The sequence below is a fragment of the Hemitrygon akajei genome, chromosome 5, assembly GCF_048418815.1.
Source record: "Hemitrygon akajei chromosome 5, sHemAka1.3, whole genome shotgun sequence".
Taxonomy (NCBI): Eukaryota; Metazoa; Chordata; class Chondrichthyes; order Myliobatiformes; family Dasyatidae; genus Hemitrygon; species Hemitrygon akajei.
Genome location: NC_133128.1, coordinates 179,623,652 through 179,638,140, shown reverse-complemented (window position 1 = coordinate 179,638,140; position 14,489 = coordinate 179,623,652). Strand labels below are relative to the sequence as shown.

At 40.7% G+C, this 14,489-nt stretch overlaps 1 protein-coding gene across 4 annotated transcripts in view; it reads right to left on the bottom strand.

Annotated features, from left to right (window-relative positions):
- gpd2 (glycerol-3-phosphate dehydrogenase 2 (mitochondrial)) overlaps positions 1 to 14,489 on the bottom strand; it is a 134,722-nt gene that overhangs the window by 83,296 nt on the left and 36,937 nt on the right. For all 4 annotated transcript variants that reach the window (XR_012099097.1, XM_073047346.1, XM_073047345.1 and 1 more), the window contains one exon: positions 1,664 to 1,838. Coding sequence is in view for 3 of the 4 variants with exons in the window: in XM_073047346.1 (XP_072903447.1) it covers positions 1,664 to 1,838 (175 nt within the window). In the remaining variant the exon portion in view is untranslated. The remainder of the gene's footprint in view (positions 1 to 1,663; positions 1,839 to 14,489) is intronic.

Below are 14,489 nucleotides of genomic sequence, written 5' to 3'. Positions count from 1 at the left end.
CCCTGCTAACTAAGCAAGAAAAGTGAGGGGAAAAAAAAAGAAACCCATTGGAGGTACAGCCCCGGAGCCATGCGTCATCCAAAGAGCTTCTAAAAATAAACATCAAACCGCCAACGAGAAAAAAAATATATATAAAAAAAATTACATTTAGATCGTGGAGGCACGACCAGATTTTTCGGGTGGTCAGCTGCCCAATCAACAGTCTGAACGCAGTTCTACAGAAAATTTGATGTCTGATCCGAAACATTTAAAATTAAGCAGCTTAAATAAATTTTAACCACTTTATTCAAAAGGCAACAAGCTTGGGACTGCATGGGATAGTGGATTGAATAAGGACACACCAATGCAGTTTTACTGACATTGGAAGTATTCTCGGGAACAGTCCACTTTACAACCACTCTGACATGATGATCAGAATAAAACGAACTACACGGAGCTGCAATAGGCAGAGAAGCAGAAAACAGTGGATTCCAGTTAATTAGGTCATCGATTAATCAGGGCAGACACTTATTTCGGACAACATAAAGAACAAAAACTAATCAAGAAAATAGCCAATTTTCCTTCGTTTATTGGGACACTACGCCAAGCAGTTTCTAACTAACATCAGCTATGTGCACTTGTGTCGCCATTAGACACAGTGTTTAGAATGAAGTTTTTAAATAGCGTCAGTTGCATGTGTTGGTGTTCAAAAAAACTTATTTTGTCACTGATAGTGGGCAAGAATTAAGCAGCAAGACAATTCACAACTGCATTGCTCACTGCCGATACAAGCATTCAGGCTTGGAGATGCGAGAAACTGCTGGGAGTGAAAATGAGATGATTCCACTCATTCAACAAGTTAGGACTACAAATAATTTGAAGGTATCAACAATCAACTCGAATGTTACAATAAGAATGAAGATTTGGTGGATGCATTGTATGAAGACAGTCCATTGTCTCTACTAGGTTGCTACACTGATTCTGTCCACTTACAGTCAGGACAGTGTACACTGGATGAATTCCTCTTTTGATAACTAATAGGAACTAATACACAGCTTTACAGTACTGTAGTAGCATTGATAGTGTTCTAATTTGTTCTGCTTTACACTTAAGTGCATAATTTGCTATTCAGTTAAATGGTAGTTCATCTTTTTTATACCTTTTTAACTACTTCCATGAAACTAATTGGGGCAGCCACTTAATTGTGCCAAAATATACTGGCCCAATGTGTCCCAATTAACCAGAATGCACTATAAATTTAATTGTTAAAAACAGTTGCTATTGTGCTCTGCTTGTTCTGTCCACAAGGCATGTTAAGAAGGAATTCCACTGAAGTGACAAAACTGCTTTCCACTATTGTATAAATTCAGAGAAGCATCCTGATTTGTGGGTTCACGTTAATGTCTACTTTTAAAGTTAGTTTAAGTAAAAAAAGAAATTGCAACTTGATTAACAATTATTTCAGAACATCTGTGATATTAATTGTATGAACATGTAGGAGAAGGCATTAGGATTAAAAAAAAACATTTATTAGGAAAAGGAAAAGAAACTGAGAAATAACAGAATAAATGCACAGTTCTTTGGAAAGTGATTTCCAATTTCACTCAGGCAATTGTTCAGAAACAGTGTACACAACAGCAATACCGAAGCACACAAAAATGAATGCTTTTTAGACATTACTTACCCCTAGTAACAGCATCCAGAGCACAGCCAGATCCCGTTGCCCCTCCCCCAATAATAAGGACATCAAATTCCTTGGTGGTCCGTAAAGTGTACAGTTGATCTTCTCTGGGTGGGAGTTCAGTTTGAGGATATTCCTTGTTTAACAGTTCTGATGCTTCAACATAAGAAAGGCAGGCCTAAGTAATTAAAATAGAAGGACAATGAAGCAAGACTTCAACAAAGAGTTTTCCATTTGTTCCCAATTAAAAATATTGAAATGACAGCAGAAGTGTCTGACATTCTATGACAATATTCTCTCACCAGATAGGAAACAAGTTCATTTACAAAAATACTGCTTTATATTCCATATTCTTCAGTAATATTATAAGACTCTTAGGACTTGGAATTTGTCCTCACTCTCTTCTAAAATCTAATTCTATTTACTTCAATGAGGGTAACATGTCAGAAGTGGATTCCAATATGCAGCTAGTTTATATGCACTCTCAACACAAGCAAACAAAGATGAAGTGGTTTCTCTTAATATTCTATTTAGGCCTGCCATTATTTTCAAATGCCCAGCAATTAATAATAACAGAGGTATCAGTACCCAAGTGGACAGGAGCAATCAAATGACCTTTTCGGGAATTGTCCTAAAGATGGAAGTTAATGAAGCCGCTTGGCTCAGCATTACAGGCTGCTGCAATCTTACCAGAATGCATTAGCACAGCAAATATTTCATGAACTCACCACAGAAAATTAGGCCCAGCATGTATTTGCACATTTGTCAATAAAGATCTCTAATTATGAATCTGACCAATTAAAGAATACTAAGTTACTTACCTCTACTCCCCATTCAAAAAATCTGAAATGTCTTTAATGAAGTGAACTACAGTTAGAGATTTCCATAATCTCTTTTTATTAAGCTTTTCTTTTTTTTCATCTTAATGAAAACTTACTTTTTCCTTGTTATTTCCCTATCTGACATTTAATTAATTCCCTGCAAATCACCAACCTTCTCAAGCCACCTTTAAATCCCCATTAGTTAAGGAAATGCAGAGCTGATTTTGCCTTTCCCTAAGATCTCAGCTGCCTCATTGTCCCATTGTAAAATACAATTACCTTCCTGAACAAAACAAACAATTGGGATAATGGCAAGAGAAAGCAAACTAATAAGTGAGCACGTCTCAAACACTCCAGGAAATTCCAGACAACTGAAATGCAGTTTGGCTTCCAGAATCAATCATTTTGCAAACATTTAGTCAAAAAACAGGGTGCAAAAAAAACGACATTTTGTTACATTTCTGAAATTTAAAAACAGGCACAAAGCCCTCTCAGACAACATAGTAGAAACACATTACACACCTTCACTTTACTTACCCCATAACTGAAATGTTCCCACAATCAAGAACTCAACAATGGTTCAATTTAATATCAGAGAATGTATGCAGTATACAATCTGAAAGTCTTAGTCTTTGCGGACATCCACAAGACAAAAAACCCAAAGAATAACAGAAATGTTAGAATCCCAAAGATGCCCTTTCTCCTCCCATGCACAAGCAGCACAAAAACATCAACCTTCCCCCCCACTTGATCCCCATGACCCAACCACTCAAGCAATAGCAAAGCTCCCAATGAGACCCTGAAGTACAGTTCATCAAAAACTACTGTCATCTCAATATTTATTGCTTATTTATTTATTATTATTGTTGTTCTTCTTTTTGCATTTGATTAATATATGTTGTCTTCAGCACTCAGGTTCAAGGTCCAAGTTGGGTGGTCTTACATTGATTCTGTTATAATTATTATTCTATAGAATTATTGTATGCCCATAGAAAAATGAATCTCAGGGTTATATATGATGACATATATGTACATAGATAATAAATATACTTTGAACTTTCAACATTCTGTAAGATAGTAGTATTTTATTTCACTCAACCTATAGATGCAAAAATTATAAACTATGCACTTCTCACAGAAGGCTTTTTTGACCCATCACACCAGTCTCAAATCTCTGGTGGATCAATCCAATTAGATCCACTGCCCTGTTCTTTCATCTCAGTTTTAGTAACTTTCTCCCTTCAAGTACTTCTTGAATTGCCTTCCGGAAGTTATTTTTGAACTGTGTTCCCACCATGCTGACAACCAATGTATTCAAGCTACAATGGTTCATTGGGTAATAAAAATGCTCAAAAGTTCTCATCGCATTGCTATGGGCTCTTTGCTAGCAATTCAACTCTGGTTCCTTTAGTTACCAATGCTTCTGCTGGTGGGAATTGTTTCTCAAAACAATTCACAATTTGGACATATTGATCAAACAGCCCTTGCTTTTATAAGGATCCCAGATTCTCCATATGTGTGACTAGGTGGCAAGAAACTTTTGTTTGTTCATTATGTGCCATGTCATTTGACAAGGGCGATCATGGTCTTTCCATGACCATGATTGTTCCCGGAATATTTTTCTACAGAAGTGGGTTTCCATTGCCTTCTTCTGGGCAGTGTCTTTACAAGATGTGTGACCTCAGCCTTTATCAATACTCATCAGAGAATGTCTGCCTGCAGTCAGTGGTTGCATAACCAGGACTTGTACTATGCTCCAGCTGCTCATATGACCTATTCCCATTCCCATGGCTTCACATGACTCCGATTGGTGGGGGGGGGGGGGAGGGGGAGGGGGGTTGGCTGAGCAGGTGCTACAGCTTGCCCAAGGGTGACCTGGAGTCTAGTAGAAGAAAGGAGTGCCTTACACCTCCTTCAGTAGAAACATATCTCCATCCAACACCCACAAGTAGCTTCAGATAATTTTAATTGGCCATGTTCTTAATTAGAGATCTTTATTGACAATTGGGGATCATTGGTAAAAGGGTATACATGAAAATAAGTGCTGAACCTAACTTTCTATTATAGATCTAATGTTCACGGAGCGTTTAATGTGTAATTACAATAAGGAACAGCCTGTAATTCTGAACTACTGTATGTGGACTTCATTAACGCTGACCTTTAAGATAACTTCCTAAAAGATCTTTTGATTATTCCACCCACTCACTGCAAAACCAGGGAGAAGACAGAGGTTAGTGGAGCAACAAAGCAATCAGGATCACCGGGTTTACAGATAGGGCCACTGCTTTAAATTGCATATATTTCAATGCATATTTGCTGAAAAGTAAGGCGGACCACCAGAGAGTGTGGATAGGGACTGGGGTATGGTGGCCATAACAGAAATATGACTGAGACATGGGTAACACTGGCAGCTCAATGCTCCAGGATACTGAAACTTTGGGCACAGAGGAAAAGGTAAAAGTGGATGGGCTGTTGCCTCTTTTAATATGGGAAGATATACCAGCTGAGCTTGGGGAGGATATTCTTGACGAATCATCTTACGAAGTCATTTATTAGAATTTAGGTCTATATTATATACCAACAGTCAACAGGAGCTCATGGAGCAACCTTATGGGAGTCCAGGGGAGAAATTGCAGAAATTGGCTTTTGTTGTTAGCCACTGTTGGAGTTCCAAAAGACTGGAGTGTAGCAAATGGTGTTCCACTGTTCAAGAAGGATAGCAAGGGCAGGCCAGAGAACTACAAACTGATGAACTAGACTTCAGTTGTAGGAAAATTATTACAGGGGATTCTGAGGGGCAAAATCAACCATCACTTGGATAGTCAAGGATTGATCAGGAATAATCAGCATAGTTTTGTGTGTTGGAATTCACGTCTGATGAATCTTTTGGAGTTTTTCGAAGAGCTTACTAAGGGGATAGCTGAATGCAGGGAAGTAGATGTTGTCTACATGGACTTCAGTAAGGCCTTTGACAAGGTCCCACATAGCAGGCTGATCTGGAAGGTTCGGTCGCACAGGATTAAAGGGGAGCCTACAAGCTGGATTCAGAATTGGCTCACCAATAGGAAACAGAGGATGACGGTTGAATCACAAACAAGAGAAAATCTGCAGATGCTGGAAAGCCAAGCAGCACATAAAATGCTGGAGGAACTCAGCAGGCAAGGCAGTATCTATGGAAAAGAGTATAGGTGATGTTTCGGACTGAGACCCTTCATCAGGACTAAAGGGAAAAAAAAGATGAGGGATTCCAACATATCAATCCATGGCCTCCTCTTCTGTCCAATGAAGTCACACTCAGGTTGGAGGTACAAGTCTGGGTAGCCTCCAACCTGATGGCATGAATATCAATTTCTAGAATGTATAATTCTCTTCATAATCAATTTATGAAGAAAGGAAGGACTATTAAAAATTATTATATAAAAGTTTTTAAAAAAACACTATTCTAAACAAAGGACTAGGCAGTCCATCCTGAGGAAAACCAAGAGAAGAGAGACTCTCTGATCAAATCCAAGGTTCTGAGAAAATAGCTGGAAGAGAATCAGTACAAACATCAGATCATATGAAAATATTCAATAAAAGGTCATCAGATTTCTTCAAATTTAAAGGATGTATCCAATATCCAACTTCTTATTTTCCCTAGACTTAAACAAGATACGATAGAGGAAAGCCAATAAAAGGCGGTAGGAGGGTTACCGTCCTTCTATTTAAGTAAAATGGCTTTCCTAGCCATAAAGGTTGAAAAGGCTATCATCCACTGAGTGAAAGCAGGAGTATGCCAACCTCTTTTCACCATTCCCTTTTCCCTTTCTCACCTTATCTCCTTACCTGCTCCACACTTCCCTCTGGTGTATCTCCCACTGTTCTTTCTTCCATTGACTTCTGTCCTCTCCTATCAGATTCCCCCGTCTCCAGTCCTGTATCTCTTTCACCAGTTGACTCTGCAGCTCTTCACTTCAGCCCTCCTTCCCTTCCGGTTTCATCTATCACCTTGTACTTCTTCTTCCCCTCCCCCCACCTTCTCATCTTCTTTTTCTCCAACCCTGCTGATGGGTCGCTTTTCCATAGATGCTGCCTGGTGATGGTTAAAGGTCAATTTTCCAGCTAGAGGCCTGTGTCAAGTGAGGTGTTCCAGGGTCAAAGTTGGGATCCCTGTTATCCATTATTTATGTAAGTAACTTGGACATGAATGTACATAGCATGATTAGCAAATTTGTTAATGATCATAAATTAGAGGGTCTTGTTGATAGTGAAGCATGCTAGAATGAATTACAAAGAGATATCGATCAATTCCATAGTATTTCAATAGTATTCTCTATGGAAAAGGATCTTAGTGATTGTAGTGATGACTTGCAGCTGACTGAAAAGCTTGAGCATGTAGATATTAAGAAAGAGGATGTGCTGGAGCTTTTGGAAAGCATCAAGTTAGATAAGTTGCCGGGACTGGACGAAATGTACCCCAGGCTACTGTGGGAGGCGAGGGAGGAGATTGCTGAGCCTCTGGCGATGATCTTTGCATCATCAATGGGGACGGGAGGGGTTCTGGAGGATTGGAGAGTTGCAGATGTTGTTCCTTTATTCAAGAAAGGGAGTAGAGATAGCCCAGGAAATTATAGACCAGTGAGTCTTACCTCTGTGGTTGGTAAGTTGATGGAGAAGATCCCCAGAGGCAGGATTTTTTGAGGATGTGACTAAACACATTGCTGAAGGAAGAGCAGTAGATGTAGTGTATATGGATTTCAGCAAGGCTTTTGATAAGGTACCCCATGCAAGGCTTACTGAGAAACTAAGGAGGCATGGGATCCAAGGAGACATTGCTTTGTGGATCCAGAACTGGCTTGCCCACAGAAGGCAAAGAGTGATTGTAGATGCATAATATTCTGCATGGAGGTCGGTCACCAGTGGAGTGCCTCAGGGATCTGTTCTGGGACCCTTACTCTTCATGATTTTTATAAATGACCTGGATGAGGAAGTGGAGGGATGGGTTAGTAAGTTTGCTGATGACACTAAGGTTGCAGGTGTTGTGGATAGTGTGGAGGGCTGTCAGAGGTTACAGCGGGACATTGATAGGATGCAAAACTGGGCTGAGAAATGGCAGATGGAGTTCAACCCAGATAAGTGTGAAGTGGTTCATTTTGGTAGGTCAAATATGATGGCAGAATATAGTATTAATGGTAAGACTCTTGGCAGTGTGGAGGATCAGAGGGATCTTGGGGTCCAAGTCCGTAGGATGCTCAAAGCAGCTGCACAGGTTGACTCTACGGTTAAGAAGGCATATGGTGCATTGGCCTTCATCAATCGTGGAAATGAATTCAGGAGCCAAGAGATAATGTTGCAGCTATATAGGACCCTGGTCAGACCCCACTTGGAGTACTGTGCTCATTTCTGGTTGCCTCACTACAGTAAGGATGTGGAAGCCATAGAAAGGGTGCAGAGGAGATTTACAAGGATGTTGTCTGGATTGGGGAGCTTGCCTTATGAGAATAGGTTGAGTGAACTCGGCCTTTTCTCCTTGGAGCGAAGGAGGATGAGATGTGACCTGAAAGTGGTATATAAGACGATGAGAGGTATTGATCATGTGGATAGTCAGAGGCTTTTTCCCAGGATTGAAATGCTTGCCACAAGAGGACACAGGTTTAAGGTGCTGGGGAGTAGGTACAGAGGAGATGTCAGGGATAAGTTTTTTACTCAGAGAGTGGTGAGTGCGTGGAATGGGATGCCGGCAATGGTGGTGGAGGCGGATACGATAGGGTCTTTTAAGAGGCTTCTAGATAGGTACATGGAGCTTAGTAAAATAGAGGGCTATCGGTAAACCTAGTAATTTCTAAAGTAGGGATATGTTCGGCACAACTTTGTGGGCCGAAGGGTCTGTATTGTGCTCTAGGTTTTCTATGTTTCTATGCTTCTAATTAAGGAGATAGGCTGAGGAATGACAACTGGAGTTTAATTTCAATAAGTGTGATGTGATACATTTGGATATTCACGTATACAATGAATATCAGGGCACTGACAAGTGTTGTGGAACAGAGGGATCTGAAGCACAAGTGCAGAGTTCGCTGAAAGTGGCTGCACAAGTGGACAGGGTGGTGGCACTTAGAATGCCTGCAGAATATTGCCACGTCTCACCTGCACCAACTCGTCCATCACAGGTAAAGCCCTCCCCACCACTGAGCACCTGTACACAGAATATTGCCGCAAGAAAGCAGCATCCATCATCAGAGACCACCACCACCCAGAACACGCTCTCCTCTCACTGCTGCCATCAAGAAGGTGGTACAGCAGCCTCTGAACTTGCACCACCAGGTTCAGGAACAATTATTACCCTCAACCATTGGCATCTTGAACCAAAGGGGATAAATTCAGCTCTCCTCACTTGCTTCATCATTGAACTGTTCCCACAAACTATGGATTCACTTTCAAGGACTCTTCAAGCTCATGTTCTCAGTATTTATCGCTTATTTATGATTTCTTTTTTTCTGTATTTGCACAGTTTGTCATCTTTTGCACACTAGTTGTACATGCAGTAGGTGTAGTCTTCCATTGATTCTATTATAGTAATTATTCTATTATGGATTTATTGAATATGCCTGCAGGACAATAATCTCAGGATTTAAGTGGTGCCGTATATGCACTTTGGTAATAAATTTACTTTGAACTTTAAAATGCTGGTCTTCCTCAGCCACGGCATCAGCTTTAGGAGTAGGGACATAATGTTGCACTAAGTATGCAATTGATGAGGCTGTATTTGGAGTATTGTGAACAGTTATAGGAATGACGATGTCAAGCTTAAGAGGGTACAGAAGTGGTTTCCAAGGGTGCTACCTGGACGTAAGGATCTGAGAGACATTATAGGGAGAGGACGGCTACACTGAACCTTAGCACCTTGGAGCACAGGAGAATGAGGAGACTTCCCTGAGGCTTATAAAATCATGAGGGTTAGGTGGACTGTAATAGCATTCTTCTCTGGGTTGGGGATTCCAAAATTAGATGGCTCAGATACAAGCGTAGTGGGGAGGTTTAAAAGAGATCAAAGGAGTAAATTCTTTACACAAAGAATAGAGAGTACTTGAAATAAGCTAGCAGAGGACGTGGTCGATGGCCAAGCCGAATACAATTGTAACATTTAAGAGGTATTTGAACCTCTTAAATGTTACAAGGAGGAGAGATGCCTGAAGCATTATAGGCTGACAAGGGCAACTGGGACTACCAAGAAGGATACTGCAGTTGTTTGGGCTAGTTGGGCCAAAATGACCGTTTCCGTGATATAATACTCCCTGCCTGTATGTCATAGCTTCACTTGCTACAACTCAGAAGGATGTAGAGTCATAGAAAAGTACAGCACAGAAATGAGCCCTTCCGCCCATTTAATCCATGCCAGTCCATTCAAAATGCCCAGACCCATCGACCTGCACTGGGACCATACCCCTCCATTCCCTTACCATCCAAACTTTCCTTAAACATTGACAATGAGCTCACTTGTGCTGGCAGTTTGTTCCACACTCTTGCGATCCTCTAAGTGAAGAAGTTACCCCTGATGTTCACCTTAAACTTCTTTTACCCTATCTATACCCCTCATAATTTTCTATACCTCTGTCATATCTTCTCTCAATCTTCTATGTTCTAAGGAATAAAGTCCTAACCTATTCAATCTTTTCTTTTAACTCAGATCCTCCAGACCGAGCAACACCTTTGTAAATACTCTCTGTACCCTTTTCAACCTTATTCACATCTTTCTTGTAGATCAGGTGATGAAAACAGCAAATAATAATCCAAATTAGGCCTCACCAAAGTCATATATTTATAGAACACACACAAAATGCTGGAAGAACTCAGCAGGCCAGGCAGCATCTATGGAAAAGAGTATAGTCGACATTTCAGGCTGAGGCCCTTTTTCAGGATATCCTGCTATGGAGGGCTACAGCAGCTTAAAGATTCGTCACGTCTTCCAGCAACTGCGGGTTTCCTCGTGTTTGTGGTTTCTTGTATTTATAGATTTTCCTTTCGTGTCAACGTCCATCACATAATCATTTCTAAACATTCATTGAACAAAGTCTAAAACTCATCGAAATTCAAGTTTGTTAAAATCTTTCCATTTGACCGTTGCACCACATTACAATAAACTAGGAATGGTTTCTTTAAATAAGAAATTATAAAACAGAGGTGCAATGAAAATTTTCATAGTCATTTAGTGCTTTTCTACAGGAGGATTGTAAAATTTTCCCCCACCTACTGTAATTATTTTTACAAATTGTTTAAAAAGAGGGTTGGAAAGCTATATTAATGATAGGTTCACTTTGGTTAATTTCTAACACAATTTCTCACTCCAAGGGGAGATAGAGAACTTTAATGATGACTAAATGTTTTATTCAAATCTATACACAGAACTCATACTGAATGATTATATCAATTTTGCTCCTGCTGGAACATGATTTGACTTGCAAATTCTTGAACGTACAGTATCAAGACATTTGCAATTTGGAGCTTAACAGCAAACGAGACCTATTAATTATCATCTACTCCCAAAAAAAAGTGCATATTTAAATAGTGCAGACAATTAAAGCTAGGTTGTCCTGTAATCACAGTTTTAGTCTAATGCAAGACTTCATGCAAATTACTCAGAGACAGGGATTTCGTTTGTTTTCTCACTGGAGTTACTTTCAGATCACATTCATTTATTAAAGCCTTCAGTACTTTAAAAATACACCAGGCTGTAATGAACATAATACAAAGTATACATGTGCATACAAACCACTGATGATGTGATAATAATTATGCAGTTGTGAGCAAGTTTTCAAATTATGAATTGGATAAAAGAATGATAAATGTTATCCTTTCATTCAATGCTGGGAATGCTTGGCAAGCTTGGTTTTATTCTGCACTTACAGCACTGTGTAAAAGTCTTAGGCACACATATATAACTAGGATGCCTCAGACATTTGCACCCCACTATACTGCTGCCACTCAAAAAAATAACTTCATGACATATCTGAGTGATGATAAGCCTGACTCTAACATGGGTCTCTATTGTGGACTGAGAGCGGGAAGGGGGCAGGGAGAAGGGGGGTAGGGGGAAGCACCAGAATGATATTATGTAATTCTGCAACCAGCCAGAATGGGCCTGCACAGTGCTGTGGTGGTTAGCACCACGCTTTACAGTACAGGCAACCTAGGTTCAAATCCTGCCACTGCCTGTAAGAAGTTTGTTAGTTCTTCTCATGACCACATAGTTTCCTCTGGGTGCTCCAGTTTCCTCCCACAATCCAAACATCCACCAGTTGGTAGGTTAATTGGTCATTGTAACTTTTCCTGCGATTAGGCTCAAATTACTGCACCTAATTTCATCCAGGGGATTGTTGGGCAGTATGGTGTGAAGGGCCTGTTCCATGCTGCATCTCAATAAATAAGTGATCAATAAACCAATTGATTGGAATCAAATGACCTCAGGTCCCACATCACCTCCCACCCCGGCATTCCTTTACAGTACCAGCAGCCCAGATTCATTTCCCATTGCTGCCTGTCCCACACTATACCATTCCCAACATCCTTTGCTCCTAACAGATTTACAAAGTCACTCTCCGTTCCATGTTGACAAATATAATACTGTGCAAAAGTCTTAGGCACCCTAGCTATATACATGAGCCTAAGACTTTTGTACTGTACTTTCTTGTAATAATAAAAATGACATAACATACATGCTGATGGTAATGATGATGTCAACTCAGGCCTGAGAGGCCAGCCTTGGGCATTTTCATGCCTTACAAGGCGCAGAACGAAAGACCGTGTGGCGCGCCACTCCTCACACAGACATTTTGCAGTATTTTTCTTTATTTTACAAGGTCGAGTTCCGAGCTCAACACTCAACCTGGCACGGATGGAAAGCGTACTCGGGAATGGCCCAGCTGGATTTGAACCCAGGAACCTTTGTTCCGGAGTCCGGTGCTGATGTCACTGTACCACCAGCCAACCTAACATACAAAACAAGTTCAATGAAATAATAATAATTAATGTGGCAGCAATAGCAGCCATGACTGTGACCAATGGTGCTCACTGCAAACCCATTAAAGTGTGTATGGCCAGTTAAATCAGGCAGCCACTGTCTGTGAGAGTGGCTGAAGCTGGGTTGCTAACAGTATCTAGACTCTAGATCAGAGATTCCCAACCTTTTTGATGCCATGGGCCAATACCATTAAGCAAGGGGTTCAGTGGGCCCCAGGTTGGGAACCTCTGTTCTAAACAAACACAGGAACCACTTCGGTATAGAGGGCAATGGGCCAGGTGCTAAGTGACAGAATTACCATGAAGAATAGGGCCGAACAGAGTGCTTTCCTGATCTTCAATTCTATAACTTACACTTCTAATCACAGAGCCTTCCTGTCATGCTGCAGTTTTAATTTAGTCTTTTTGAACACTTTAGTCTTTGGTTGGCAAGCTATGCTTCAACTATGGGGTTAGTGGTTAGTACAACACTTTACAGTACCAGCAACCCTGGTCCATTTCTTGTCACTGCCTGTAACGAGTTTATAAACTCCTTTCCATAAGGAGTTTGTACGTTCTCCCCGTGACCGCATGGGTTTCCTCCGGTTGCTTCACTTTCCTTCCCCAGTCCAAGTACATACTGGTTGGTGGGTTAATTGTTCATTGTAAATTGTCCCGTGATTAGGCTAGGATTAAATTGGGGGATTGCTGGATGCCACGGCTTGAAGGGCCAGTAGGGCTTATTCCAAGCAATATCTCAATCAAAACGAATGAATGAATGAGGGCCTGCCAATGTCAACAGGAATTACCTAAGAATTAGCTGATGGCCAGTATAGTGAAAACACTGACAGAGTTTCTCTATTGCACATTGGGCCAGAAAAGGTCTCGGTTCCTTTCTATGTGCCCTTTAGTAGATGTCCTGACCTCACAAAGAACCTTTGGCTCTCCATACCCACTTGCATAACTGAGAGCAGAAATCCCACACACCCAATTTGCAAGACGGAATTCTGATCGCTGGCAGCCAGTCAGATGTGTTACGTGACTCTCACCTTACCTGCCATCTCAGCAGAGCAGGTGAGATGAGAGTCACATAACACAATGGTCTGCCTTCTTATCATTGTGCACTTGAGTGGTCAAACCCCACCCCCACATATTGGGGCAGGCCCCCCCAACACACTTCTAGACTCCTCAGCCAGGGAGCATCACCCTTGAAATAATCCTGTCAAGTTCTGTAAGCATTATGATGACCTTTCATTCTTAGAAACTCTGAGGAGTACACAACAGTTTCTCTAATCTTAAAACTAATCCTTCTAATCCAGTGAATGGTTGTACTCTATCATTCTTAGTAGGACATCAAACCTGTACACAATTCCCTTTGAGGGTGGCTCACCAGTGCAATAAGACACATTTTTACCCGTAAGGGAAATACTTTGGTAATATATCAACATACCAATTGTCTTCCTAACTGCGTGTTGAATTGCATATTAACTTAGAAGTTTAAATTTTCTGGTGTTTAATAAAATAGTTTTTCTATGTTTTTCTTGCCAAAGCACAAAATCTCACACTTTTTCATGTTATTGTCCATCGGTCACATCCCAGCTCTTTTCATTTAGCTTGCTGAGATCTACTTCATAACCCTCTTTATCCTCTTCACAACTTTAAGGCTAGACTCACGTAGACATAAATCAGCCTGGCCACCATGCCTAAAGACTCACGTCTTAACCACACAATTTGGCACATTGCCAATCTCCACCTTAAAAAAATCTTAGATTTTTTTCTTAGTTTCTTAGATTTCAAAGCACTACATTCCAATAGGGTGTGTGTGTATATACACACACACACACACACACGCACACACGCACGCACACACGCACACACGCACACACACACGCACACACGCACACTGGATTAAGACAGGGTGTAGCAATCAGGACAGCAATTCAGAAAGTTGCCAAACACGTTTTCTGAAATTACGAAAGTCAAGTTATTTCAAATACTAACAATGTACACCATCAAGTTTGATAACAGTGAAAAAG